The sequence below is a fragment of the Camelus ferus genome, chromosome 2 (genome assembly GCF_009834535.1).
Source record: "Camelus ferus isolate YT-003-E chromosome 2, BCGSAC_Cfer_1.0, whole genome shotgun sequence".
Classification (NCBI taxonomy): Eukaryota; Metazoa; Chordata; class Mammalia; order Artiodactyla; family Camelidae; genus Camelus; species Camelus ferus.
The window spans coordinates 1,685,545-1,702,154 of record NC_045697.1 but is presented as its reverse complement, the minus strand read 5'-3'; the positions used below and the strand labels follow the sequence as shown (position 1 = coordinate 1,702,154).

Sequence of the window (16,610 nt, the reverse complement as noted above, 5' to 3'; positions counted from 1 at the left end):
AGTTTCAGATTAACCAAAATATTTATTTCAAGGTAGGTACGCATGAAATGAGCACCTACAAAATATCCTGAGCCATGAATTACAAGAGCAATAATAAAACTGTTAGAGGCAGAGACCCTCTGACACCCCTCCCCCCCCAAAAAAAACAAAGCGAAAAAGAAAGGAAAGAGAAGGAGGGGCGAAGACGTCCAACAGCCTTCACTAACAAAGTTGCAGGACAACCTTATTACCATTCGCAGGCAGGTCTGGCTTTTCCCTTTTTCGCAGAAGCTGTCGTTTTTTAAAAACCGAGAGCTGACAGGCAGGATCCGGATGCCCGAGTCTGTCTGCGCCTATGCACAAACATCTCGAGCCGTCCGCGCTTCGGACCACGGGCCCGGCCGTCGCGAGCACCAGGCTGACTCAACGCCCGGCCCGGACCCTGCTTTTCCACACGGACCCCGAAGCCCCCCGCCCAGCCCACAGACGAGTTGCCCAGGCGCCCCCACAGACAAGCCCGTGTGGAGAGAAGCTTGCAGGGCGTTGGCCCCTCCGCACCCGGCCAGGGCCCACGGCCGAACAACGGGGACGCCTCCCGGGGCGGCCCCCACGGGCCCCCCGCCAGTGCGGACCCACCCCCCGCGCCGCCGCCGGCCCGGGGCCCGGCCTGAAGCCCCTGGGCCGCTCCGCCGCGCTACGGGCCCCGCCGCCGCCCTGCGCAGGGGCCTCACCTCAGGGGCGAATCGCGGGCAGCGCGCGGGCTCCCAGGTGCGAGTGCGGCCGCCGCCCGTCCGCTCCCGCTAGGGCTAGGGCTCCGGCTCCGCCCCCTGCCCGCCGCGCGCACCCCAGCCCGCAGCTCCGGCCCGCCCGGCCTCCCGCCCCCTCCGCCCTCGGCGCAACCCCACCGCCAGAGCTGGGTGCGGCCTGCAGCGGCCGCAGCCCAACAACGCGCCAGCCCACAGGCCCAGCCCTCGCCTCACCGCCCAGCAACGCGCCCTGCGATTGGCTGGACGCGAGCGGGCGGGCGCGGCGGGGCGGGGCCAGGATGCGGTGGGCTCCGCCCGGGGCCGCGGCCTTTCGCGAGTCCGAGCAGCGGCCGCCCCGCCCGCCCGCTGCGGAAGGCGGACGGTCGGTTGCATTGGGTCCCCGGGTCGCAGCCACACAGGCCTCGTCGCTGAAGCCCCGGGCTGGCTGTGCCAGCGGCGCCCGCTCGGCCGCTCATTCATTGCCGCTGGTCAGGCTCGGGGAGGCTTCCCGCGGGCCAGGTTCACGGGATACTCTGGGGGGCGTGCTAAACGGTGGCTCCAGGCCCACCTCCGCCAGAAAGGGCCTCTCCCCGCCCGCCTCGCCGGCTCCTCCAGCAGACGGCCCCGGCGCCTGTGCCAGCCTGTGCTGGGCTGTGTCCAGACGCCGCTGCGGGCGGCCCGGCCCACTGGCAGAGCTGGGGGCTGGGCTGGCAGCAGGGTGGGGCCGGGCATCGGGGTTTGTGGATCCTGATAAGGCCCCACAGAGCGGGCGGGCGGCTGCCTGCTGATGTGGATGAACGAGCGCCAGTCACCGCCGCACAACCAGGGCTTTGGTGAGACCAGGACACCTTCCAGTGACCTGGAGGCTGGACTAGACACCACATCAGCACCTGCCTCCAAAGTGCCCCTCATGTTGTCTTATCTGAGTCCCCAAAAGACCCAGGAGACGTACGAGTAGGGCTTCTAGCTCCCTTTATACCCACAGAAATTTGAGGTCCCGCGTTGGACAGTGGAAGAAAAGTGTGGAACCCAGGCAGCCGGTGCCAGCACAGTCCTCTTTGGCCTTGTCCGTGGAAGGGTCGGGGATACTGTTTATGGATAATAGACCTCTGATCTGGACGTTGGCTTTTCTCAGAAGACTATTCTGACAAGAGTCCACAATTCTGCATCACTCACTCCTGTTCCCCTTGCACACAGCGGCAAGGCAGGGCCCATAGGGGTATCAGTCAGGGCTTGCTGGAGGGAGGATGACAGTAGCAGAAGATAACTGAGCATGTGAAGTAGACACAGAAGATACAAAGAAGACCCAAGTCAAACTTCCAAAGCTGAAAAACACAATGTCAGAAATGAAGAATTACACTCATTGGGTTCAACAGCAGATTAGACCCCACAGAAGAAAATATTAGTGAACTTAATTACATGGGAAAAGAAACCAAGTGAAACAGAGAGAAAAGAGCCTGGAAAAGAATGAACAGAGCACCAGTGAGCTGTAGACACCTTCAGGAGGCCTAGTATATATGAAATTGGAGTCCTTGAAAATAGAGGTGGAGGTTGGGAGGATAGAAATACTGTTTGAAAATACAATGGCTAAATTTTTTTAATTTGATAGAAACTATAAACCCACAGATCCAAGCAGCTCAGAAAGTAACTTCTGGCTTGCTACTGGACTCTGGTAGAAACGGAATGTTTCTTTGGGACATCAAAAGTGACTCTGTGGCCAGAACTGCTCATCGTTTGGTTCTGTCCGACTGCCAAGACAAAGTCAGGTAGATAAGTTATAATCTGAAAGCAGTAGATCCAGGATTGGGTTCACGGAGGGGCAGAGGTAAGTGGTCCAGACCCCTGCTACTGCAGCTCCAGTACCTCTCAGCTCACACCTGTGGTCTCAGGGGATTCCCTGTGACACAGTGACAAAGGGGGAAAAAATATATTATTAGTCATAGGAAGGTTGGCTCAATGCACTGGTGTGTGCTGAAAATGGCCTGCTGCTGCTGCCCTGTAGCCCCACCCTGCGGTCACCCTGAAAGGACATCATCTCAAACCTTCAGATGGTGAAACTGACCACTCACTTTGTGTGGAGGGAGACATGGCCTGGACTCACAGGCAGTGAGAAATGATTTAGCTGGTTTTTCAGGAGCTTAGAAGGAGAAATCTGGACGTTCAGGGACAAGGAGGTACGAGGCATGTGGACCTATGAGAACTGGTGCAAAGGGTGAAGATCTTGTATTGCATGTTAATGTCTGCCAGAGAGCACCCACCACAGAGGCTGTAAACAACCAAGCAGATGGAGTGGCTCAGCCAGCGGGGATCAGCCAGGATCTGTCTTCTGCATAATCGTCTCACGAATGAAGCAGCCATGATGGCAAGGTGGAGGCTACGCATGAGCCCATCAGCATGGGCTCCCTGTAACCAAGGCTGGTCCAGCCCCTGTCATGGCCAGTGTCTGACCTGTCAGCATCAGACACCAAGGCTGAGGCCTGCAGGAGCCAACCAGCCACCTGTGGCAAGTTGATGACACTGGATTCCTTCTGTCCTAGAAAAAGCAATGACTCATGCTCTTCAAGATAGAGTGTGGGTTTGCCTTTTCTGCCTGAGATACTTAAGCCAGCACCACTACCAAGCACTCACAAAGGTCTGGTGTGCTGACATGAAATCCTACACCACCACCTAGTACTAAAAGATCTGCTTTATGGCAAAGGAGATGTCTCAGTGGACACCAGACCAAGGACCTGCCACCCCTGCTGTATACTGTACCATCCGGGAGTTGCTGATCTACTAGAGAGATGGACCAGCCACTTGAGGACTCAGTGAGGCTCCAGCTGGTAAATGACATTAGTGGTAGGCATTCTATATCAATAAGCAACCGTTTTGCAAGGCTCCATCTCTAATAGGTAGACTGCCCAGTGACCCACGTGAGGAATTTGTGCCTCCCACTCTGCAGCACTAAGTACAGCGAGTCTAGAGGTTGGGGTTACCAACGAGGACATTTTTCCAGGGGACACAGTTGCCACCTGGTCACTCGGGACAACTTGCGTCAGTAGATCAGAGGCACAGAAAGGAGCACCACACTGGCAGCGGTAGCTGACCCTCACTATTGTGCGTGTGCAGGGCTCCCAGCCACATGCTGTGATTGGCGCTCAGGCTCTCAGGGGCAGGGTGTCCCTGGGTACTCCCAGACCCAGTAACTGTAAACAGGCAGGCATGGCAACACGGCCTGATAAGGGCAGGCTCCCCGGGAGGGGGGCCTTCGGGGGCGAACTATCTAGAAGAGCCAAAGGGCTGGCGTGAGGAAGAGAGATCTAGCGTGGATGGTGGAAAAGGGAACGCTGAGTTGTCAGCGGTGGCCCTGGGGCCGACTGCAGCAGTGGGGCTGCACAGGCCATCCTTCCGTCTCTTGGCCGTTCTCCTGGGTACTGTGGCCAGTCAGAATGCTGAAGAGTTTGTGTCTGAATGGATTGAACTCAGTGTGAGAAACAAGTGGATCTGATCAGTTCCAGGGGTGGAATTAGTGGTTGGGATTGGTGCCCTGCCCAGATTGCCTTTCCGGGTTGGTGCTGGAAGTGGTCCCCTCTCCAGGTGCTGTGAATGTTACCTGCTAATGGCCCTCAGAGCCCCTTTCTCCAGAGTGTTGCCCTCGCCCGGGCGATTCTCTCCCTTCCTGGACTGCCCAGACCCAATAACTGGCTGACCCAGGGGCACACACGGCTGGTCCCCTCAAAGCAAAGCCAATTCTGGGACAAGTCATACTCCAGAGCGCCCCACGAAGATCAGGCGGAAGCTGGTTCTCCAGCTGAGACCACTGCCTGCCTCTGTGCTTCCTTCGTGCTGTCCTGGTCTCCCCACGCGGTTTCCCCTGAGGACGTTCCCTCCGTAAGTCATTTGCACAAGAGCCCTGTTACAGGCTTTGCCTCTGAAGAACTCAGTCTAAGAAGACCGTGAATGAGAAAGACTCGTGAATCTCCAACTCAGCACCGAGAAAGCAAATAACCCAACTAAGAAGCGGGCAGAGAACCTAAATAAGACACTTCTCCAAAGACACATGTAAACCAGTAAGCCCGTGAAAAGACGCTCAGCATCACTAATCATTAAAAAACTGCAAATCAAAATCACCACGAGGTACTACTTAACTCCGTCAGGACTGCTATTATAAAAAAAGAAAAGAAAGAAAGAGAAGAGGAAAGGAAAGGAAAATAAGTGTTGACAAGGATGTAAAGAAATTTGAACCCTTGGGCATTGCTGGTGGGAATGTAAAATGGTACAGCCGCTGTGGAAAATGGTGTGGTGGTTCCTCAAAAAGGTAAAGAATTACCCTATGACACTGCAGTTCCACTTGTGGCACACACCCAAAGGGACTGGAGAGACTAACCTGTCTGTGTGTCTGTGCTCAAGGCAGAGTTGTCAACAGTAACCAGAGGTGGAAGTGTTGAGTGACGACGCAAATGCTGTCAAGTGAAGGGATGAACAAAGCATGGTTTATGCGCACAAGGGAATATTATTCAGCCTTAAAACGAAGGAAATTCTAACACCTGCTACAACAATGGAATCATGAAGATGTTATGCTGCCTGAAATAAGCCAGTCACAAAATGACAAATCATGGTTCCACTTGTATGAGGGACCTAGAATAGTCAAATTCATAGAGAAAGAAAGGAGAGGTGGTTGCCAGGGGCTGGAGGAGGAGGAATAAGGAGTTACTAATTAAGAGATACAGAGTTTCAGTCTAAACAGGATGAAAGAGTTACGGGTTGGATGGTGGCGATGGTTTCACAACAAGGTGAATGTACTTCATGCCGTGGCACTGTACACTTAAAATGGTTAAAATGGTAAAGTTATATCATGTGTATTTTACCATAATAAAAAATAGTTTTAATGCTATTAAAATATACCTTCCTTTTCCAAGAAAATAGAAAGGAAGGGTGGGAGGGAGGGAAGGAAGGAGGAAGAAAGAAATACTGTCTTGTGTGGGAGTTAAAAAAATAATATGGAGGGAGGGTTTATCTCAGTGGTAGAGTGGCTGCTTAGCATGCATGAGGTCCTGGGTTCAATTCCCACTACCACCATAAACAAACAAACCTAATTACTCCTCCCCCCCGAAAAAAAGAAGAAAAAAATAAAAAGAAGGAAAATTTTTTCAAAAAACAGTACAAAATTAGACATGTAGACAACAGTAATATCAAGTCATGAGGAGATCAATAAAGTTAAAGTCACCCAAAGTCCTAGTGTTGTCCAGGAAGGACACAAAAATACTTACTATTCTAGAATTAGTTAAGACTAGAAATGGACCATATAACTTTTGAACTAGAAGAAGAGGGAAAGTGGAAGGCTTAGAAGCTCCCCAATCCAAAGGAAGGAAAACAAAGGAGAGAAAAGGAGAAAAAGCAGCACAGAAGAGACGGCCCAAAACACAAACGGAGATTCAGTTACGTTTAACACAAGTCTAGCTAGAAGACATTTCCCCCATTCTAGCAACAGACAATGAAAAATTAAATGAAAAACATACACAATAGACTAAGAGAAATGTGAAGTATCTATGAATCAAACCCAGCAAAAGCTGTGGCAGACTGTAGTGGAAATTTTTTTTTTTAAATCCTATGGGAAAGCCTTGAAGAATAGAAACCAAACAAGAGTTAGACCCATGTTCATGAATCAGAAGGCTCAATGTTGTAAAGATGTCCATTTTCCCCAAGCTGTTTCATAGCTACAATGAATTCCCAGTTAAAACACCAACCAAGTTTTTATTAATTGAACTGACCAGGATAGCCAAGACACTTTCAAAGAAGAAAAATATGGTGAGGACTTACTTTACCAGATATCAAGACATAAGCAAGCGACAGTATTAAGATAGCGTGCTATTGGTGTAGAAATGGACGGATGGAACAGAACAAAGAGTCCACAGACTTACACACCTATGGAGACATGGCAAGCGGCACTGCAGATGGGTGGGGACAGGACAGATTATGAATACATGATGCAGGGGTAGGTGGGTGACTCTTGTGGGGGAAATGAAAGTGACTCCTTATCTTGCTATATGCCGAAAACGATTACAGAGCTGGAGAAAGTACGGGTAACACATCACAATACTGAGGATATACAGCCAGTTCTTAACGATGCATAAGAAAGAGACAGCAGAAAAAATGGGCAGAAGATTTGAATAAACAGTCCACAGGAGACAAAATCAAAACGGTTAATAAACACATGAAAATGTGCTCAACCTCATTCGGAATTAGCTAAATGCAAATTAAAGCCATAATTATACACCCGCCGGTCGGCAAAAACAAAAAAGAGCCTGGCAATACCAAGTGTTGGCAAGGATGTGGAACCAGGGAAAATCTTTTACTGCAAAATTCTTTGAAAACAAAAGTCCTGATGCCCTAGAACTCAGGAGTCAGACCCCAGAGAAACTCCTGCACACACATCAGAAACACAGATAAGACTATTGCTAGTAGCACTGTCTGGGATGGTTCCAAACTGAACACAAGCCAGAAGTCCATCTGCAGTAAAACAGATCTGTGAACTACCATGGTCATACAGTGGAACGGCTTTCAGTAGTGAATTTGAGCCAGCTGCAGCTATGCACAGCAACATAAATGAATCTCAAAGACACCGTGATGGGGAGAAGCAGCCAGACGCCAAAGCTTGCGTCTATCTGTATGATTCCACTCACATAAAATGCAAAAACAGGAAACCAGGAAATGGGGGCTTCATAGCAAAACAGGAACAGGAGCCCCACCAAAGCCAGGGCATGGGTTACTTGTGAGGGACGGGATGGTGATGAGATAGGGAGGGTACATGGGGGCTGGAGGGTCTACTTCCTGACGTTCATTACGTGACAGTTTGTTAAACGCTGTACATTTGCGCTTTGTTCACTTTTCTGAATGTGTTTTAGTCCATGGGAAATAAAAGGAAAAAGGAGGGGCCTCAGCTCTGAGTAGCTCAGGGCATGGCCAGGGATGCAGCCAGAGTGTGATGCAAGGGTAGCTGTCAGGCAGCCTCTAAGGTTTCTGAGGAGCAAAGGAAGTCCGAAGAGGCAGATGGGGTCGGGTCTGCTCTGCATCCTGTGACACTCCCTCCCGTGAGGAAGTGCTAGAAGGCACCCAGATGCGGGGTGGCTACTCAGCCATCTCTGAGGTCCCTGCCACCACGACAGGGGTCCTCTCCGAGGCCTCCACCCAGGCAGTCTTTTCCAGGTGGGGGGACAGGACACGCCAGCACAGAGGACCCAGACGTGTGCGCGCGCTGCCCCGTGAGGGGCTCCGTGCTGCAGGGTGGCAGCCAGAGACGGGCTGTGGCCCTCCCCTCACTGCCCCACCTCTGGAGACACACGAGTTTGGTTCATGTGCCAGCTCTTCCCGATAGTCCCTGGGTGGCCTTGCTGTCCTCTGCACCATCCCCTCCAGAGTTCAGCCACTGGGTGCTGGACATGAAACCCCGTGGTCCCAGGCCTGCTCTCTTATCTTTGCTGGTGCTGTCAGAGCCACCCATCCGGCCTGGGGCGTCCTCGCAATGTGACCCAGAGTTGGGGTGGGGACTGGGAGAAACTCTGGCTTGTTTTTGTGGCCTCTTCTGGTTGTAACAACTTTTCTTTAACCACAAAAATCTCCATTAACAGAAGGTACAGAGGCTCAGTGAGCACTCTTCCTGATTAAGTGTAGGAAAAGTAAAACCATGTTCAGCGCTTGGCTTGGAGAAGCTTCCCAAAGTGTCTGGGGCCCTTTTCTGGAGCCCAGGAATAGAAGCCATCTTTGAACTCACAATTAGGCTGGGAAGGTCAGCAAATCCTCTCTGAGCCTCAGTTTCCCTACCTGTAAGATGAGTGAGCAGGATGGCCCCTAGTCTTATACCGGGGCCAGGAGGGAAGAGCAGGGTGAGGCAGGTCCACTTTGTCCCCCCCAGAGCTGTGGCCCCCTTGGCTGGGCGAAGGCATGCCCAGAACCCTGGGAGGCTGACTAACAAGACACCCAACAATGACCGCCAGAGGCCACAAAGGGTGACGGGGAGCTAGGCAAGGCCAAGGTCTGGGCTCAGAGCTGCAAAGGACAGATCATGTGACAATAAACAGCAGAGCTGGGGCTTGAATCCAGGCCTCTCTGAACCTCAGTTTTCTCACCTGTAAAATAGGCCTCATAGCAGCTGCTCCTCTGGGCAAACTATGTCAAGTGCACCTTAGCGCCTTGCACACAGGAAGTGCTCCGTACGTGGTGAGCACCCTCCAGCCCTACGTGAGGAAGAAGGCACTCAAGCAAGTCTCAGGAGGGACAGGGACCCCTTCCGGCCTTTCCTTCATGTTGGGGTGCCATGCCTCGGGCCCCATCCACCACCAACACACACTCTAGCAACTGAGGTCCCGGGCCTGGGAGGCCAGGCGAGGCCAGGTCCTGGGGTGGGCATCTGGCAGACACAGTCCTCATCTGTCCAGGCAGCCAGAAGGACCCATCACCTGGCTCTTGGCCCCAGAAACCCCAAACCTTCCAGAGTTCAGGGCTCCCAAGTTGCTGCATGTCAGATCCAAGTGGCGGCACCCTGCGTCCTGCAGGGATCACCACCATCCCCGGCCCCGCTGGGAACTGCTTCTGATTCAAGCCCCCAGTGAAAAATTTCACAGGAAGGGAAGCTACAGCCAGTTGGGAACAGTGTGCCTCACCGGGATCCCCACGCAAGTTCAGGGCAGAGAGCTGCAACCGTAGGGAGGAGGAACTGCTCGATGCAGAACAGAAGCCCCAGGGGCCCGCTCCCCTGTGCTGCGCTGACCCCGCCCCCTGGGGCGGCTGAAGAAGAAACACCTGCAGGTGGTGCTGGATGCTTGGTTCCTGGAGGGAGATGGCTGCTGTCTCAGCCACTGCACCTCAAGGAGCCTCCCACATCCCCTGAGTGGTCTCCTGTCTCCCTCTCCTCCAGACCAACCCCCCACCTCAGATGGTCTCCCCAGTAGGGGAGGGGACATCCAAACAAAGGGCCTTCTCCAGGGAGCATTAATCACTCGCTAGTAGACATAAGTGTTTTTGTGGCTTGGATTTTACATAACAAATTCCTCATTCCCAGCAAAAAGCACAGCGAGGATCAAAATGACCCTGAGTTCCCTGCCAGCTCTGACACCCAGCTGAGTCTGTTTTTACGAGAAAAAAAAAAAAAAAAAAAAGGTGGAGTCTGGAAGAACAGTCTGCTGCAGTCGGGGCAGGGCCTGAGCCAGGTATTGACCAGAGGACTTGGGCATTGGGTACCACTGTCCCCACCCATTCTTTGCCTCCTCAGGGCCTGTTCTTCCTGCTGCACTGTAGCCATGACCTCCTCCGAGAAGTCCTCCTGGAGCCTCCAGCTGGGTTCCAGGCTCCCAGCCCCTGCACACTCTGCTGCCCCAGACAGCGGGCACTGCGAGAACCTCCTGCCCAGCTGTCTCCCAGGAACCGCTGGTTAATCCAGCAGACAACACAACTGCAGACGTGAGGGGCCTGTTAGCCCTACAGCCCCACCACCCTGGACCTGACTTGTGGCAGCAGAACCTGGAGCTCTGCAGCACAGGCTCTGAGTCCAGACTGCCTGACCTGAGTCCTGTTGTGTTACCAGCTGTGCGCCCCTGGGCAAGTAAGTCATTTCGCAGCCTGCGGCCTAGAAGACAAGACCATCGGCTGCAGTCCCCGCGTGTACGCTGGTGTGGAGGCTCAGTTAGGCTGGCCACTCCTTCCCAAAGAAGCTCTGGCCTCCCAGACAAAGGTCATCTGTGCTTTATTGTGTGGCAATGGCCCCTCACGGAGCCTGCGTTGTAGCGTTCTGAGGGGGTTCCTGGGGCCAGCCCCTGCCCCCATCCCAAATGCCCCAACCCTGCCTAGCTTCCAGCCAGTGCAAGGTGGGCGTGCTGGGGGACCAGAATTCCTGTCCATGAAGTCCAGGCTAGGCTCAGGCTGGGAGGTGGGCAGGGTGGATGGGGTGGGATAGGAAAGCCCCACTGCCCCGTCCAGTTCTCTGGAGGCCAGAGCCCGGCCTAGCCCCGGGGACCCAGCCTGCTGGGTGGGGCCTGGCCTGGCAGTTTCTACACGGTGGCTGCTGGGGAGGCCCCAGGTCAGAGCTTGGTGCTGGCTCCTGATCGTCCTCTCAGGCAGGCCTGTCTCCTTCCGGGGGGCCCCCATGGTCGTCTCTGCCCGGCAGCATGTGGAGGAGGTGTCACCTGGGCCTGGCGTAGCCGTAGGGGAGCCGCAGCAGCAGGCTCTGGTGGCCTGGCAGCACGTGGGTGTGGTAGTGCTCCACCAGGCTGCCCACGCTCAGAAACAGAACGTCACCCTCCAGGTAGAATTTAGAGTCCTGGGGGGGAGGGTGGCAGGGTCAGGGGGACCGGGCCAGGTGGTCAGCCTGTAACACACTGCCCAAGGGATGCAGGCAAAGTCTGCAAATAAGCCCAGAGTCGAGGGCTGATCATGCCATCTCCTTAGGGTCAGTGGAGGACACAGAAGGGCAAGGAGAGGGGGAGGCTGAGGCAGCGGAGGAGGGAGGGGGAGGGGGATGTCCGGAGGTGCTGGCCTCCGACCACTCACTGCCTATGCTCTACCAAGGAAAGTCTGCCCTGACCCCAGCCAAGCCCCAGGCCAGGGTTCCCCGCCCGTCCAGGACCCTCGGGTAGGGCCAGCCCACTCACCTTCTCAAAGATGCGGTAGTTCCTCACTTTGTTGGAGGTTTCATCCCACACGACCAGGACCTGAAGGAAGAGAAGCGGGCAATGGACGGCTCAGCCGAGAGCAGCGCTCACCTCAGGAAAGACGACAGACCTCAGAGGCCAGGGAGCAGCATGAGGGCCGGGTCCGTGGGGAAGGCTCGCCCTGCGCGTGGGCAGCAGGACTCCTGCCCTCAGACAGCCTCTGAGAAGACCTGAGTAACAGTAGCAAGTGGCTGGTCCAGTCCAGGATGAGCTCTCACAGTGGGGAAACTGAGGCTCAGTGAGGTCACACAATTCACCCTTGGAGGGGCACTGGCAGTCCTGCAGACCACCCACCACTCCCACTGCCCCAGGCACCCTCCCCTTCAATGTGTGGGAATCACCCACCCCATCAGAGTCCTGGGACCTCCAACCCTGCTTTCCCGCCTCGTGCTCATGCTGAGGGGTGGGCATCACTGCACGTGGTCTCTAGTTCCTGAGAATAAATGGGGAGGGGACTGCCAGGCAGAGACCTCAAGGATGAAGCTCAGCTGAGATGCCAAATCTGAGGCTGCGTGGGGCAGTGACCAATAAACTGTACAGCCCTGTGCTCACCTGTCAGCCTGGGTGTGTGGAAGCCAGAAGACCCTACTACAGTGCAGCTGTCGGGGGGGGGGGGTCTTTGCTCAGCAGGGTGACCTCAGGTGCCCTCCCTGGGTGCCTACCTTCCCTGACTTGGTGGAGGAGTTCCGGATGCAGTAGAGTCCGTCCTGGGGCTCTTCCCGGGGGCTTGTGGCTTTGAACAGCCTGAAGTGAAACAGTCACGTCGACAGAGGAACCACCCACAGACCACTCTCTCGGGGACCCCCCAGGCTTTCTGTCCTCCCAGCCTCTGCTGCTCAGGCCCCGAGAGCACTGGGCACCCCGAGACCCAGCTGCACAGACCCAGGGGGGACGGCCCACTGCAGCGCTGGGCTCACGCGCTCTGCTCTTTTGCCAAGCTTCTCGTGGCACTTGGCCGGGTACTGTGCCAGCAACTGCCCAGCACCAAGGCTAGTGAGGGGACCAGAGAAGCAGGAAGATGGGGTGGGGGGAGCAGCCGGGAACCTCATGTCTGTAAAAACAAAGCTTTGGAGGAAGAAGGGCTTCACGCTGACCTCTCCACTTCGCAGGATTCCGTGGTGTTGATGAAGACAGAGCTAGGCAGGGGCACCTGGAGAGAGGCCGGTGGTGGTCGTGTCAGGTCTGAGCAGTGCTTGTGGCCAGCACCCTCCACCATGCCACTGGCTGCCCACCTGTGCCAAGATCCGGGGCTCTGTGCCGTGTTCATCCCCCCCAGCTCCAGGGTCCTGGGGCTCCTGGCTCGAGATGGCCAGGGAGGGGCCGCCCTGGCCTGTGGCTCTCCCGCAGCCACCCACCCACAGCTGGGACCTGGGCACGCCACTGGGCCTTGCCTTCTCATAGTCCTCATCAGAGTCCTCCCCACCAGGGCCGGCCTGTGAAGAGTCAGCCTGCGAGGGTTTCCGGGGTTTTTCAAAGGAGAAGCTCCTGAAACTCTGCCCATCAGGGGGTGACCGCCTGGGAGGGGAACAAGGACAGGAAGGCCACGTCACTGTCAGACACAGGAAAGGCCCCCACACACACCACACCCACGCACCCTCCAAATGACCACACCAGGCCTTGGAACCCAGGGGGTCTGGCTGCTACAGCCCTGGTGGCTGTCAAAGGCCCACGACCATAGAGCTCTGGAGGGGTCCATGCTGACCGCCATGGGGTGGCAGCGATGGCCTGAGGCCTGGAAGCCAGGGCTGGGGTCACAGGCAAGGGGGGGTCCTGGGCTCTGGTGGTGTCACACTGTGGACAAGTGGTCTGGATATTGGATGGAAAAGGCCCCAGGTTGAGGGGGGTGTCAGCCCCAGCTCTGCCACTGACCAACCAGAGGATGCATGTGGATGGGTCGGGCTGAAGGCACATGCCCCTCACCTGTGGCCAGGTGGTCCTAAGCCTCCAGGGCTTCGCGGGAGTTACAGGAGGGGCTGCCGGGCTGGGGGCGAGGCTGCACTGTGGCCAACCATCCCCGGCCCAAGCTGCCTGTGGCCCTCAGGGCCGGATCCAGAGAGTGACAAATGACCCAGCCTGCGCCTCTGTGGCCCCTCATGAAACACAACCACAGGTGTGGCCAAGGGCCTCCCCGGCACTTCCCAGGGGCAGAGGGAGGAGGGTGCTGGGGCAGGGCGGCTGGGGAGCATAGGATCAGTGCACCCACTCGAGGCTCGCCCCCGTGGCTCCCAGAGCCTTCACTGCTGAGGGCCCCCAACCTCTGTGGCCATGGCCAGGGGCGTGGATGACTGTGGGATCGGGGACACACCGGTGTCCTGGCCCTGCCCAGCCATGAAACACAAGTGTCTGGAGCAGGCCCTGGGGGGGGGTGTCACAGGCCTGTGCCACATTCCAGCAGGTCCCCAGTCGAGAAGGGCACACAGGCAGCCTTAGTGGCTCTGGAGCGAGGGACATATCCAGAGCCCCAGACGGGGCTGGAGAGGGCCACTCTGGGTCAGGAGGGCCTGCAGAGGCAGCGGGCTCAGAGAGGCTCCCAGCCACATACCTCCCCCCACCCTCCTTGCTCACTGTGCCCCAAGGCAGCCAAGGGCTCCAGGTCTACCACCCGTTGGGATGGGCTTCAAGGCTGGATGCCCCTTGTATCCTGGCCAGGTGGGGGGCCGCTCAGCCTAGGCAGACTGGAGCAGTCACGGACCCTTCCTTGTCCTGTGCCAGGGCTCCCAGCATGGGCTGGGTGCCAGAGGCAGGGAGCCTGGGGTGCCAGCGGGAGAACAGGCCAGGGAGGGGTCCCGATGGCACCGGTGCCACAGACTCACTGGAGCTGGGGGAGGGGCGGCTTGTCTGGCCTGGGTAGGACTGCAGGCCGGGCTGTGGCCTCAGGCATGGGTAGCTTCAGTGCAGGCGGCTTGGGGGCCACAGGGGGCCCAAAGAGTCCGGGCCGGGCTGCCTCCCTTGGCGGGACCTCCTCTGCCATCTTTAGGAACTTGGGCTTGTTGGCTGGTAAGGGAGGAGGCTCAGGCATGGGTGGCCCCCGAGAGGACAGATGGAAGGACTTGAGCTTGTCACAGTTCCTGGAGACGGCAGTGGCCGTGCTGGCAGAGCTGACCCCGTGGCTGGGGATCCGGGGCTCCAGGCTGGGGCTGGTATTCTCATGGAAGGTGTTCTCAGGGAAGCAAGGTGGTTTCCGGAGGCCGGGCATGGTGGGCGGGCTGCCCAGCGGGGGGTCGCTCATCCTCCGGGAGGCAGTGGGTACCCTGGGGCTGGGCTCAATCCGCTTCAATCCCAGCAGGTCCCTCTTGGAGTCCTCAGTGGCTGAGCCAGCATCAGGGAGGCTGCGCTTAGGGGGCGGGGGTGGCAGCAGGGGGCCTGGACCCTTGGAGGTAAAGGAGTGTGTGCGAGGCACATCAGAGAAGACTGGCTTCCTGGGCGTGGGCACAGGAGGTGGGGGGTAGGCCGGCGGGTGGATCAGGGCGTCTGCAGAGCAAAGAGACCCATCTGGTGAGCAAACGTTGCCTGCTGGAGGCTGGACCAGAGCCACCTCCACCAGTAATGGATGGCAGGGGGCCAAGCAGGTGTGCGCCCCTCACAGCCTGGCCACCCTACAGCCCCGACGCCCAGCACTCCTGATGCAGCCTTCCTCCTGGGGTCCTGGCCCAGCCCACGCTACCAGCCCACCCCTTCCTCCTCCACACAGCAGCCTGTGCAAATTCCCTGAAGCCCAGATGTCACATCAGGAGCCATTAAGTTCCTGGAGAGGAAAGCAAGAGGCAGAGAGGAGGCAAGGAGGCCTCTGAGGATGGGGCCTCAGCTGTGGGAGGCTGGAATTCCCACAGAGACGAGGAAGGGTGGGCGCAGGCTAGGAGGAAAACAAGGGTTGTGTTCATGACAAGTTTAAGATGTTGTGAGACATCTATGGGACACCAAGGGAAGTATCGGGGCACACGCCCAGAGCACAGAGAGAGGGCCTGGCTGCACATGTCCACCACGTCAGCAGCCCACTGACTATGCTGGCTGTGGCCCCGGCTGTGACAGGAGAAAGGTGGGAGAGGCCTGAACCCGGGTGGCCCTCCAGTCGCCTGGTGTGCGGGAGGAGCAGGGCTGGTGGAGGTGGGAGGGGGCCTGGAGCATGAGATGCCTGGTGCTGGCAGGGCAGGTGGGGACAGGGAGGGGGCACTGGGCCAAGTGCCACCCAGGGTTCCCACCCTGCAGTGGGAACCCTGACGAGAGATGTTCTGAGAGGGGGAGCCTGAGTGGCCAGACAGTGCCGGCAGGTGTGCAAAGTGCTGGGCCCCCGGAGGGCCAGGGGGAGAATGTGCAGCGAGGCCCTGTGCGCCTCCTCCAGCGGGGGCAGGGCGGACGGAGCCGGGGGCTTCCCCAGGGCTGGTGTCACAAGGCCAGAGACAGGAGAGGGTGGAGCATTTGAGTGCGGGTGCAAAGAACACAGCCTTGGGGAGAGATGTGGGCTCTGTGCTGGCCCGCAGGTCCTGGTGGGCTGGAGGCCTGTGGCAGCCAGACCTCAGAGGGAGGGAGCTGGTAGCAGGGAAGGGGGCTGGACCTGGGTGCACTTGAGGGGAGGTGGAGCTAAGAAGAGGACACAAGGGGGTTGAGGCAGGAAGAAGACAAGGTCATTGGAATAGAGGCCAAGGCACAGGGAGGCTGAAGGTGGAGAAACTGTCCCAGAAATACTGAAATGAACACGAATGAGAGGGGCTGGGGCTAGGGGAGGAGAACCGGGGGTACAGGGTGAGTGATGGGACAGTAGGCAAAGAGGGGAGAGACGGAGACAGAGGACAAACGGCAGGGGTAGGGAGTGACGGACAGAGGGCAGGACAGAGGCACAGCCCTCCCACACCGGTCCGGTGCTCCACTGTGGTATGTGAGTAAGTTAAAGGCCGGTACAAGCCTGCCTCCCTCGCTGGGCTGTGTGCTTTGGGAGGTGGGGGCGGGGGTGGGGCAGCGTGTGACCCTCTGGCTTGCGGAAGTGCTGAGAGAGCTGTCCCTCCTTCCCTAATTCTCAGCCCAGCATCCCAAGTGCGCCGCCCCCTACCACCCCGGCTAACTGCAGGAGGCAGGAGGAGCAGGTGAGCAGGACCAGTAAGGGTGTCGAGCCTCTTCTGCTCTGTTCCTCCTAATACTCGGGCCACAGTAGGGAAACTGAGGCCTGGGGTGGAGCCTGTCGGGCCTGAGGCCACCCAGAGCAGTCCCC

General features: G+C 57.2%; 2 protein-coding genes across 8 annotated transcripts in view; both read right to left on the bottom strand.

Moving 5' to 3' along the window:
- ADD1 (adducin 1) overlaps window positions 1-878 on the bottom strand; it is a 74,810-nt gene extending 73,932 nt beyond the window's left edge. The window contains 1 exon segment of the mRNA XM_032492904.1: window positions 711-878. The gene's annotated coding sequence lies outside the window, so the exon portion shown is untranslated.
- A 9,541-nt stretch (window positions 879-10,419) lies between these two features.
- The window catches only part of SH3BP2 (SH3 domain binding protein 2), a 34,187-nt gene continuing 27,996 nt past the window's right edge, over window positions 10,420-16,610 (bottom strand). For 5 of the 7 annotated variants that reach the window (XM_032492918.1, XM_032492921.1, XM_032492936.1 and 2 more), the window contains 6 exons: window positions 14,221-14,878; window positions 12,799-12,922; window positions 12,502-12,557; window positions 12,070-12,151; window positions 11,348-11,407; window positions 10,879-11,016 (listed from right to left, as the gene is read on the bottom strand). In XM_032492918.1, coding sequence (XP_032348809.1) covers window positions 10,879-11,016; window positions 11,348-11,407; window positions 12,070-12,151; window positions 12,502-12,557; window positions 12,799-12,922; window positions 14,221-14,878 — 1,118 coding nt within the window. Of the gene's footprint in view, window positions 11,017-11,347; window positions 11,408-12,069; window positions 12,152-12,501; window positions 12,558-12,798; window positions 12,923-14,220; window positions 14,879-16,610 lie in introns of all 7 variants that reach the window. The other 2 variants (XM_032492909.1, XM_032492943.1) reach the window with 1 other exon arrangement.